General features: G+C 40.9%; 1 protein-coding gene across 4 annotated transcripts in view; it reads left to right on the top strand.

Moving 5' to 3' along the window:
- Positions 1-12,480, top strand: part of TMEM184B (transmembrane protein 184B) — a 188,819-nt gene that overhangs the window by 122,283 nt on the left and 54,056 nt on the right. For all 4 annotated transcript variants that reach the window (XM_089674263.1, XM_089674264.1, XM_089674262.1 and 1 more), the window contains one exon: positions 5,634-5,724. In XM_089674263.1, the coding sequence (XP_089530389.1) occupies positions 5,634-5,724 (91 nt within the window). The remainder of the gene's footprint in view (positions 1-5,633; positions 5,725-12,480) is intronic.

Genomic DNA, 12,480 nt, shown 5'->3' with positions numbered 1-12,480 from the left:
TGCCATAAAGACGTTACCCCACTTTTGAACAGTTTCTCTATGGAGATCGGAAGTATCCTGGTTATTTGCAGAAACTTTGTGCAGGAAGCATTTGATGCACATGGCCTTTGGGGATAATATCTCCTTGGACTGGCTTGTGACAGTATTATTTAGTGATCTTAGTGGTGGCAAGAACACTCTTCTTCCTTAGATGAAGAAGCCTGAGGAACAGACTGTAAAGTCTTTTTCCTCTCTGACTACAAGGAAATGTCTTCTCCACTCCTTTAAATCCAAACACCTCCCCAAGGTGTGGAACTGACATTCAAAGTCTGGCACATCCTTACTTGGCATTAAGGCAAGCCCCCACTTTCCAGAGAGATAGAGATGATGTTTGTTAAACTTTGGGGATGCTTGAAACGTTTGCATTACAGATGCAATGTTCTCACAATCCTGGTTGGGTATTTGAGCTTTAATACATAAAGCAAAACAAACTCAAGGGACAAGAGAATTGAACCTCAACTCTGGGTAGGCATCAGCAACATAGAACCAGTTCTGATGTTTTTATACAGTCGGGTCCATAAATATTGGGATATCGACACAATTCCAACATTTTTGGCTCTATACATCACCACAATGGATTTGAAATGAAATGAACAAGATGTGCTTTAACTGCAGACTGTCAGCTTTAATTTGAGGGTATTTACATCCAAATCAGGTGAACGGTGTAGGAATTACAACAGTTTGCATATGTGCCTCCCACTTGTTAAGGGACCAAAAGTAATGGGACAGAATAATAATCATAAATCAAACTTTCACTTTTTAATACTTGGTTGCAAATCCTTTGCAGTCAATTACAGCCTGAAGTCTGGAACGCATAGACATCACCAGATGCTGGGTTTCATCCCTGGTGATGCTCTGCCAGATCTCTACTGCAACTGTCTTCAGTTCCTGCTTGTTCTTGGGGCATTTTCCCTTCAGTTTTGTCTTCAGCAAGTGAAATGCTTTTGGTTGCTTTTGCAGTATGCTTTGGGTCATTGTCCATCTGCACTGTGAAGTGGAGTCCAATGAGTTCTGAAGCATTTGGCTGAATATGAGCAGATAATTGCCCGAAACACTTCAGAATTCATTCTGCTGCTTTTGTCAGCAGTCACATCATCAATAAATACAAGAGAACCAGTTCCACTGGCAGCCATACACGCCCACGCCATGACACTACCACTACCATGCTTCACTGATGAGGTAGTATGCTTAGGATCATGAGCAGTTCCTTTCCTTCTCCATACTCTTCTCTTCCCATCACTCTGGTACAAGTTGATCTTGGTCTCATCTGTCCATAGGATGTTGTTCCAGAACTGTGAAGGCTTTTTTAGATGTCGTTTGGCAAACTCTAATCTGGCCTTCCTGTTTTTGAGGCTCACGAATGGTTTACATCTTGTGGTGAACCCTCTGTATTCACTCTGGTGAAGTCTTCTCTTGATTGTTGACTTTGACACATATACACCTACCTCCTGGAGAGTGTTCTTGATCTGGCCAACTGTTGTGAAGGGTGTTTTCTTCACCAGGGAAAGAATTCTTCGGTCATCCACCACAGTTTTCCATGGTGTTCCGGGTCTTTTGGTGTTGCTGAGCTCACCGGTGCGTTCCTTCTTTTTAAGAATGTTCCAAACAGTTGTTTTGGCCACGCCTAATGTTTTTGCTATCTCTCTGATGGGTTTGTTTTGTTTTTTCAGCCTAATGATGGCTTGCTTCACTGATAGTGAGAGCTCTTTGGATCTCATCTTGAGAGTTGACAGCAACAGATTCCAAATGCAAATAACACACTTGAAATGAACTCTGGACCTTTTATCTGCTCATTGTAATTGGGATAATGAGGGAATAACACAAATCTGGCCATGGAACAGCTGAGAAGCCAATTGTCCCATTACTTTTGGTCCCTTAACAAGTGAGAGGCACATATGCAAACTGTTGCAATTCCTACACCGTTCACCTGATTTGGATGTAAATTAAAACTGACAGTCTGCAGTTAAAGCACATCTTGTTCGTTTCATTTCAAATCCATTGTGGTGGTGTATAGAGCCAAAAATGTTAGAATTGTGTCGATGTCCCAATATTTATGGACCTGACTGTATATTCAAATAAATTGTGCCATAATTAATGCACAAGGCTGCTTGTGTTCTTCCTTATAGTTTACAGGATCCCTCATATCCAAAGAGGACAGCAAGGCCTGTGTTGCACCTAAATTAATATATCTTGCTTAAGCTAGCAAGGAAGGCTGTCAACTTTTTTTTTGTCAAAAATTGCACTTAGGCGCAGAAGATTGGATTTTGTATAAAAACCAAATGCTTGAGTGCAAAGTTTCCCAGGGCTACAGAGTTGAAGCTTTGCTTTGTCAATTCCAATCTTCCTGTGTCACTGTACAGATTAGCAGATATCCATTAACACTCTTGGGTCTTCTGGATCAAGGTGTCATTGCACCAGTTTCTCTGGCAGAACTGGAACTTTCTGGCTTCTTTTTTTTTTTCTTTTTTACTTAATCGGATAATAGTTCATACTGCATTTGTTTGCCCTGAAATTCACTTTTGTGTGTGTGTGTAATTTTTTTTTATTTTTTTTTTTACATTTTGCGCTTGATAAACCGTTGCACTTATATCGTGTGACATAAAAAAATTGAACTACTGTTTTTATTCTCCAGGGGCTCTGCTTTCAAAAAATGTAATATTTTGGGGTTTTAAGTAACTTTCATCCCTAAAATGATCTGTTAATTGTATTTTATAACCCTGCCAGAGCCATTTCTTCTTTCTTATTTTTTTTCACACTTTTTTTTATAAATCTATATGTACAATTTCCTGCATCTGTAGATTGAAATAAGGGGCACTGCTTCTACTCTAGTAAATATGTTCTATGACATCCAACATTGTAAACGAAGAGGCTTACAAATGCACAATATTGAGTGGTCTTCTGTGTGTAGATACATATAGTATCTTTCCTCTATAAAATATAATGTATGTATCTTTTCTTCACTTCAGCTCCTAAGCCAGTTTATAATTTTTGCTTATGGACTTCAAACAGAGGGTACTATAGTTTTTCTTTAACCCTCTTTAAGAAGCTTTTACAGTGCTAAATATTTCCTACGCACACTGAGAAGATGTTGCTCCTTTCCAACATTGTGTTCGTTACTTGCTGTCCTTGATCTTATGTTCTGTATAGCTGTTTGCTTTGTTGTGTACCATTTCTTCCACACAGCTTCCATTGGGAATAAGCAAATTATAACTGTGGGAGTTCAGGCAGAGCCATATGTTTCGGTGTTTTTTTTGTTTTTTTTTACACTCTGCTTTTCCTTACTGCCTGCCTGAGTTGTATGCATCTGTTGTGTGTTACGCATTGAAAAACAGACTTGTTTTTATTGTATTTTCACATTAAAATGGTGCTCACTTATTACATAGCAATGAGCAGAGTGCGTAGAACCATTTACTTATGCCCTGGAATCGCATAATCTAATGTCCTGCTACAATCATAGAAGCTTACCCACACAATCTAGATCCAGTTGGTTTAGCTAGCATTTACCTACCTCTCAGTGTTTCTTCTTGTGTGAGTTACCCAGAGCACCCACATATACAGTAACTCCATTCAGCCAGCAGACATGCCAACCACTTCAGCAAAAAGCCATTGGTGGATTCTGCAGCTAGACTATACAGTATAAATGTGTATTCACTGAAATAAGGATTTTTTTCTGCACAAGAATGTTTCATGCAACTGCTAATATTTGATGACAAAGTGCAAGAGATTATTTTTGTGTCGCCACAGATACCTAGTTTACATTAGGTTTGGCAAGTCATGGTTTAGAAGACATGGTTTCATCTTCCTTTGTGCTAAGTAGTGGTTATCTGATTTAAAGGTGAAGTTTAGTCAAAAATTATTTTTCTCCCTTTATAGCTGCAGTCCCATCACTTACCTGTAATAAAGTATACCCCATGGTGTGCAGGTCACTGCTCCATGTAGAAATCCTTTTTGCCGGGTGCCTGGTCTTCTTCCTTGTGCTGAACTTCTGCCATGGGGAAGGTTAATGGCATGAAGTTTTCAGCCTGAACAGCATTCTGATGGTAACCTGTCCCCTACTCCCCTCACACCCATTGCAAAAAGCCTGTGCATTGTTTACAAATGAATGGAACATGATCTCTGAAAGGGGGAGGGAATTCTACTCTCACCCATTTAGAGATCACGTCACAGTGTAAACCATGCAACAACTTTTCTCGGATAATGAGAGGGGGAGGGAGTGAGTCCTCATTGGACTATCTTGAATGCCATTCAGTTTGAAGACCCTGAAGCTATTAAGCCTTACTGTGCTAGTTCAGCACCAGGAAAGGAGCCGGGCACCCTGCAGAGAAGCTTTCTATATGAAGCAGCAGCCTGCACTACATGGGGACTTTATTACAGGTAAGTGATGTGACTACAGCTACAGAGAAGGGTTGGAACCTCTGTTGGATTTGTATTTGTGTGCTCGGTGAGAAGAGTGACAGTGTCATTGGTGACACTGCAATAAATGCCTTACAGCAGGGGTCGGCAACCTGTCTTATTGTGGGCAGGTGACTGGTAGATCGCATCCCTGGAGAGTAAGGTTGGCATTTAGTGGGACCGATGGCTGTATTTTCCTCCCTGCAGCAGCAATGCTTTCAGTGCTTGCTTCTCCTCTCCCTCCCATCAGTTTCACTAAATTCCGCCACTCCCCTCCAGGTTCCTCTTTGGGTTGCTCGGACCCCTCTACAGAGCTGTGGGTTTGCACCCCTCCCACCGGCTACTGTGGGAGAGGTTTCAGGATGGAGCTCGGGTAAGGAACCCGTGAATGTGTCATTTACAGGTCCCTTCCTTTTCTGAATAAATACAGTCAGTAATCACTAACTGTGTCCATTCATAACTGAAGCATAGTAAACTTTTCTATGCTTCAGTTTGTGAATGAATGGGAAGCTGGTCAGCACAGAGCACTGTGCATTCATTCACTGTCCAGCATAGCTGAGGTTGCAGAGAAAGGGACCAATGAGTCTGTTCTTTCGTCCATTTCTCTTGTCTCAAAAGTGAGACATCAGGGGTCTGTTTAGACCCCTGATATTTCACCAAAGCGCCCACAACAGGGCTTCTAAGAAAAATTTGTAAAAAAATTATTTTAAAAAAGTGAGTAAAAATACAAATAAAAAAGCAGTCCATTGCTGTACTGACACCGTACGTACTGCTGTACTGACATCCTCTGCCCTACTGACACTGTCCACTGCTCTACTGACTCTGTCCACTGCCCTACGGACACTGTCTACTGCTCTGACTGACACAGTTCACTTTTAAGGTAGGCTAAGGTTAGAATTTTACAGTGGCATTTGTTTTATTCTAAGTTTTCCTTACGATTTAGTTTTCCTTAAAAATAAGGAGGGGGGGAGGGGAGGGCTCTCAGTGTTGTACAGGTCCTTACCTTTCTTCAGTCTAGCCAAAACTGAAAGTAACTTGGGTGTAGTTTCATGTTATTTTAGAAGGTGTCGCTCAAACTGGAACATATGAAATGGTGGTCCACTGTCATCTGCAATCCTGTGTAAAGGTTGTGTGCATATATTTGTATATTGGGTTATGTACCTTCTTTTATTTAGTAAATTAACATAAACTTTATTTTGTAGCTTTTGTAATCTACAACTTCCTAAGCCTTTGCTATGAATATCTTGGCGGAGAAAGTAATATCATGACTGAAATTCGAGGGAAACCAATTGAGTGAGTATTTATTTAGAATAGGGCACTGAATAGGGAATTGAGCACTGGGAAGCAGTGTTAATTCCTTAAATTTCCGGTCCGAATAATATGAGTAAGTCCCTTACTGCCAATTATGGATAGTAAGAAAACTGTCAGTCTCACTCATTCTGGAGATCATAACATGTAGGACTGTGTAAGACACAGGAATCAAAGACTGGACAACTTCTGTGAAAGTGAACCTATACTAAAAAAGGTTCTTCAGTCTGGAAAACAAAAAATACAGTAGCTGCTGACGTTTATAAAAGGACACTTACCAGTCCACGGATCCAGCTCTGTCCTCACCTGGGCTGGTTCTTTGCCTGTCTCCAGGTCACCAGCGCAGCCATGTGTACTGGGTGAAGCCGGCTTCCCACAGTATTTTAGATTCTAAGTAAAGTTTGCCATTTTAGCCTTTGTTTATATTCTTTGAAATGTTTTGGTTTTCTTACCATAATCCTACTATTATCTGTGTTTTTGTTTTTTTTTTCTTAACTAGTTGCTGCCCGACCTATAGCCAGATGGCATGGCGGCCGATCGAACACCTCGTCCCTATGGGTGGACGCCATATGGTGTCCTTTTCGGAGCGCGTATTGCGCATGCCCGCAGGGCCGCACTGCAGCACAATCTGTCACCGGCCGTGTACCTCGGACACGGCCGATGACAGATCTGTGTACCAGCCCTGTTGCCAGTACCATGTAACCTGCTGTGACCAATCACAGCAGGTCACATGACAGTTGCATACAATGGGTGGCATCACATGCACAAGCTGGGCCAATCACAGCCCAGCTGTGTCATGTTATTACCCGTGGCCAAATCACAGCTAATCAAAAAAAAAAACCTGAATGAATCTATTTCATTCAGATAAATGCTGCTTTTATAGCAAAGATCGCCGCCATGCCAGTTATATGATGACGCTGTGCTGCACTGGTGACAGTATGTAAAAAAAATTATTAGTGAAAATCATTTTTTTAATTCATGTTCTGAAAAATTGATAAAAAATTACTTCAATAAACTCACCATGCCTGTTATGAAATACATCAGACTGTCTACTTTGCATAAAGGGGTCATTTGGTGGATATCTGTACTGTTCTGACATTCTTGGACCTCAAGAAATTAGATTGGCTGTCAGTACTTCAGGATCGATCAATTTTCAGATATATCCCATAGTTTGTGAACTCTAACTTTCCTACAGACTAAATAATAAATACTAATTTGGGTTATTTTCACCAAAAACATGTAGCAGAATACATCGTGGCCTAAATTTTATGAAGAATAATTATTTATTTGCAAACTTTTTATAACAGAAACAAAGAAAAACGTGTTTTCAGTCCTTTTTTTTTTTTTTTTTTGCTAATTTAGCAAAAAATAAAAACCCCAGTGGTGATTAAGTACCACCAAAAGAAAGCTCTAGTTGTGTGAAGAAAATGCTAAAATTTTAGTTTGGGTACAGTGTTGCATGATCGCGCAATTGGCATTCAAAGTGTGACAGTGCTGAAACCTGAAAATTGGCCTGGGCAGGAAGGGGTAAAAGTGCCCTGTATGGAAGTGGTTAAACTTCGCCACATAACATCTCAAATTACACGATTCAAAACATGAGACAGGTGGGCAACAATTCAAAAAAATATTTATCTACAAGGAATCCTCCCCCCTCTAGTGATGTAAACCCTACTCACTCAGTAATGTGATAAATAATACAAATAATCAGTGAATTATCACATACGTGCTCTATATAACAGTGTCCAATTGAACTCCAAGAATTATAAAAAAAATATGAAAAAGTGAAAAATTAATACAATGTCCCACTCAGAGTCACTCTTTGTATTGTTTGAAGATCCTCACAAGTCAGCCAGATCCTCAAAAAAAGCTCCACATAGTGCATTATCAATAAAGTATATAAGCACTCCACACGTGTTTCATATACAAGTGTAAGTGCAAAACGTGAGAAAAACAACCACAGCAACTTGTGTCACAACAGTGATGTGATACACTCAGTGTATTCACTACAATGGTGTCTAAATTCTCATGCTTATAGATTATATATAGAGATGAGCGAATCGAACCAGGCGAACCGGAATTCGAGTCGAATTTCAGGAAATATTCGATTCGCGGCAAAACCGAAATTTTGCCTACTTCGGGTGCGCGAATCGAACATTTCCCGATCAGCCGGCAAAAGTGTCCCTGCAGTGAGCTCCGCTATTTCTGACAGTTCTCTGACAGAAGGAACACATGTTTAGCGGTTGAAACATTGTATCTATTAGTTTCCATTTAGGATACAGATGTTTCAACCGCTGTACATGTGAAGAAGCTGTGAGAGAACTGTCAGAAATAGAGGAACTCTGCACATACACTTTTTGCCGGCTTGGAATTATTCTTCTTTTCATCCTACTTCTTCTTCTTCTTCTTCTTCTTCTTCATCCTCATCCTCATCCTCTTCTTCTGAGGATGAGGATGAAGAAGAAGAAGTAGGATGAAAATAAGAATAATTCCAAGCCGGCAAAAAGTGTATGTGCAGAGTTCCTCTATTCTGCAGATACACTTAGAGGAGCTCTGCAGATACACTTAGAGGAGCTCTGCACATACACTTTTTGCCGGCTTGGAATTAATCTTATTTTCATCCTACTTCTTCTTCTTCTTCATCCTCATCCTCAGAAGAAGAAGAAGAGGATGAGGATGAAGAAGAAGAAGAAGAAGAAGTAGGATGAAAATAAGAATAATTCCAAGCCGGCAAAAAGTGTATCTGCAGAGCTCCTCTAAGTGTATCTGCAGAGCTCCTCTAAGTGTATCTGCAGAATAGAGGAACTCTGCACATACACTTTTTGCCGGAAACCGCTGTATGGAGGGAATGTCCCAGAACTGTCATAAATAGTCTATTTCTGACAGTTCTGGGACATTCACTCCATACAGCTGTTTCAACCGCTGTATGGAGGGAATGTCATAGAACTGTCAGAAATAGACTATTAATGACAGTTCTGGGACTGTCCTTCCATACAGCGGTTGAAACATTGTATCTATTTGTTTCCATAAATGGAAATAGACTATTAATGACAGTTCTGGGACTGTCCTTCCATACAGCGGTTGAAACATTGTATCTATTTGTTTCCATAAATGGATCCATTTATGGAAACAAATAGATACAATGTTTCAACCGCTGTATGGAAGGACAGTCCCAGAACTGTCATTAATAGTCTATTTCTGACAGTTCTATGACATTCCCTCCATACAGCGGTTGAAACAGCTGTATGGAGTGAATGTCCCAGAACTGTCAGAAATAGACTATTTATGGCAGTTCTGGGACATTCACTCCATACAGCGGTTGAAACATTGTATCTATTTTTTTCCATAAATGACATTCTGCAAATACACTTAGAGGAGCGCTGCAGATACACTTTTTGCCGGCTTGGAATTAATCTTATTTTCATCCTACTTCTTCTTCTTCATCCTCATCCTCATAAGAAGAAAAAGAAGAAGTAGGATGAAAATAAGAATAATTCCAAGCCGGCAAAAAGTGTATCTGCAGCGCTCCTCTAATTGTATCTGCAGAATGTCATTTATGGAAAAAAATAGATACAATGTTTCAACCGCTGTATGGAGTGAATGTCCCAGAACTGTCATAAATAGTCTATTTCTGACAGTTCTGGGACATTCACTCCATACAGCTGTTTCAACCGCTGTATGGAGGGAATGTCATGGAACTGTCAAAAATAGACTATTAATGACAGTTCTGGGACTGTCCTTCCATACAGCGGTTGAAACATTGTATGTATTTGTTTCCATAAATGACATTCTGCAAATACACTTAGAGGAGCGCTGCAGATACACTTTTTGCCGGCTTGGAATTAATCTTATTTTCATCCTACTTCTTCTTCTTCATCCTCATCCTCATAAGAAGAAAAAGAAGAAGTAGGATGAAAATAAGAATAATTCCAAGCCGGCAAAAAGTGTATCTGCAGCGCTCCTCTAATTGTATCTGCAGAATGTCATTTATGGAAAAAAATAGATACAATGTTTCAACCGCTGTATGGAGTGAATGTCCCAGAACTGTCATAAATAGTCTATTTCTGACAGTTCTGGGACATTCACTCCATACAGCTGTTTCAACCGCTGTATGGAGGGAATGTCATGGAACTGTCAAAAATAGACTATTAATGACAGTTCTGGGACTGTCCTTCCATACAGCGGTTGAAACATTGTATGTATTTGTTTCCATAAATGACATTCTGCAGATACACTTAGAGGAGCGCTGCAGATACACTTTTTGCCGGCTTGGAATTATTCTTATTTTCATCCTACTTCTTTTTTTTCTTCTTATGAGGATGAGGATGAAGAAGAAGAAGTAGGATGAAAATAAGATTAATTCCAAGCCGGCAAAAAGTGTATCTGCAGCGCTCCTCTAAGTGTATTTGCAGAATGTCATTTATGGAAAAAAAATAGATACAATGTTTCAACTGCTGTATGGAGTGAATGTCCCAGAACTGTCAGAAATAGACAGAAACTGTCACAGAACTGTCCTTCTCATCCTTCTCCTTCTTCTCATCCTTCTTCTCATCCTTCTCCTTCTTCTCATCCTTCTCCTTCTTCTCATCCTTCTCCTTCTTCTCATCCTTCTCCTTCTTCTCATCCTTCTCCTTCTCCTTCTTCTCATCCTTCTCCTTCTTCTCATCCTTCTTCTCATCCTTCTTCTCATCCTTCTTCTCATCCTTCTTCTCATCCTTCTTCTCATCCTTCTCATCCTTCTCCTTCTTCTCATCCTTCTCCTTCTTCTCATCCTTCTCCTTCTCCTTCTTCTCATCCTTCTCCTTCTCCTTCTTCTCATCCTTCTCCTTCTCCTTCTTCTCATCCTTCTCCTTCTCCATCTTCTCATCCCTCTCCTTTTCCTTCTTCTCATCCTTCTCCTTCTGCTTCTCCTTCTCCTTCTTCTCATCCTTCTCCTTCTTCTCATCCTTCTCCTTCTCCTTCTTCTCATCCTTCTCCTTCTCCTTCTTCTCATCCTTCTCATCCTTCTCCTTCTCCTTCTTCTCATCCTTCTCCTTCTTCTCATCCTTCTCCTTCTTCTCATCCTTCTCCTTCTTCTCATCCTTCTCCTTCTTCTCATCCTTCTCCTTCTTCTCATCCTTCTCCTTCTCCTCATCCTTCTCCTTCTTCTCATCCTTCTCCTTCTCCTTCTTCTCATCCTTCTCCTTCTCCTTCTTCTCATCCTTCTTCTCATCCTTCTCCTTCTTCTCATCCTTCTCCTTCTCCTCATCCTTCTCCTTCTCCTTCTTCTCATCCTTCTCCTTCTCCTTCTTCTCATCCTTCTCCTTCTCCTTCTTCTCATCCTTCTCCTTCTCCATCTTCTCATCCTTCTCCTTCTCCTTCTTCTTCTCATCCTTCTCCTTCTTCTCATCCTTATCCTTCTCCTTCTTCTCATCCTTCTCCTTCTCCTTCTTCTCATCCTTCTCCTTCTTCTCATCCTTCTCCTTCTCCTCATCCTTCTCCTTCTCCTTCTTCTCATCCTTCTCCTTCTCCTTCTTCTCATCCTTCTCCTTCTTCTCATCCTTCTCCTTCTCCTCATCCTTCTCCTTCTTCTCATCCTTCTCCTTCTCCTCATCCTTCTCCTTCTCCTTCTTCTCATCCTTCTCCTTCTCCTTCTTCTCATCCTTCTCCTTCTTCTCATCCTGCTCCTTCTTCTCATCCTGCTCCTTCTTCTCATCCTTCTCCTTCTTCTCATCCTTCTCCTTCTTCTCATCCTTCTCCTTCTTCTCATCCTTCTCCTTCTTCTCATCCTTCTCCTTCTTCTCATCCTTCTCCTTCTTCTCATCCTTCTCCTTCTTCTCATCCTTCTCCTTCTTCTCATCCTTCTCCTTCTTCTTCTCATCCTTCTCCTTCTTCTTCTCATCCTTCTCCTTCTTCTTCTCATCCTTCTCCTTCTTCTTCTCATCCTTCTCCTTCTTCTCATCCTTCTTCTCATCCTTCTCCTTCTTCTCATCCTTCTTCTCATCCTTCTTCTCATCCTTCTCCTTCTTCTCATCCTTCTTCTCATCCTTCTCCTTCTTCTCATCCTTCTCCTTCTCCTTCTTCTCATCCTTCTCCTTTTCCTTCTTCTCATCCTTCTCCTTCTGCTTCTCCTTCTTCTCATCCTTCTCCTTCTCATCCTTCTCCTTCTTCTCATCCTTCTCATCCTTCTTCTCATCCTTCTCATCCTTCTTCTCATCCTTCTTCTTCTCATCCTTCTCCTTCTTCTCATCCTTCTCCTTCTCCTTCTCATCCTTCTCCTTCTTCTCATCCTTCTTCTCATCCTTCTCCTTCTCCTTCTTCTCATCCTTCTCCTTCTCCTTCTTCTCATCCTTCTCCTTCTCCTTCTTCTCATCCTTCTCCTTCTTCTCATCCTTCTTCTCCTCATCCTTCTCCTTCTCCTTCTTCTCATCCTTCTCCTTCTTCTCATCCTTCTCCTTCTCCTTCTTCTCATCCTTCTTCTCCTCATCCTTCTCCTTCTCCTTCTTCTCCTTCTCCTTCTTCTCATCCTTCTCCTTCTCATCCTTCTCCTTCTCCTTCTTCTCATCCTTCTCCTTCTCCTTCTTCTCATCCTTCTCCTTCTCCTTCTTCTCATCCTTCTCCTTCTCCTTCTTCTCATCCTTCTCCTTCTCCTTCTCTTTCCTCATCTCCAAGGGCATTTAAATTAAAGGTACAGTGTTCTGCACTAATTTAAAGGCTCTCTGAAGCCTAGAAACCCTTTTTATAAGTCATCTTCGTAGCGAAGAA

Source organism: Staurois parvus, unplaced genomic scaffold, assembly GCF_062004578.1.
Source record: "Staurois parvus isolate SC_StPar_1 unplaced genomic scaffold, SC_StPar_1.0 ptg000149l, whole genome shotgun sequence".
Classification (NCBI taxonomy): Eukaryota; Metazoa; Chordata; class Amphibia; order Anura; family Ranidae; genus Staurois; species Staurois parvus.
Note: the sequence above shows the minus strand (reverse complement) of the source record. Positions and strands in the feature narration are given on the sequence as shown.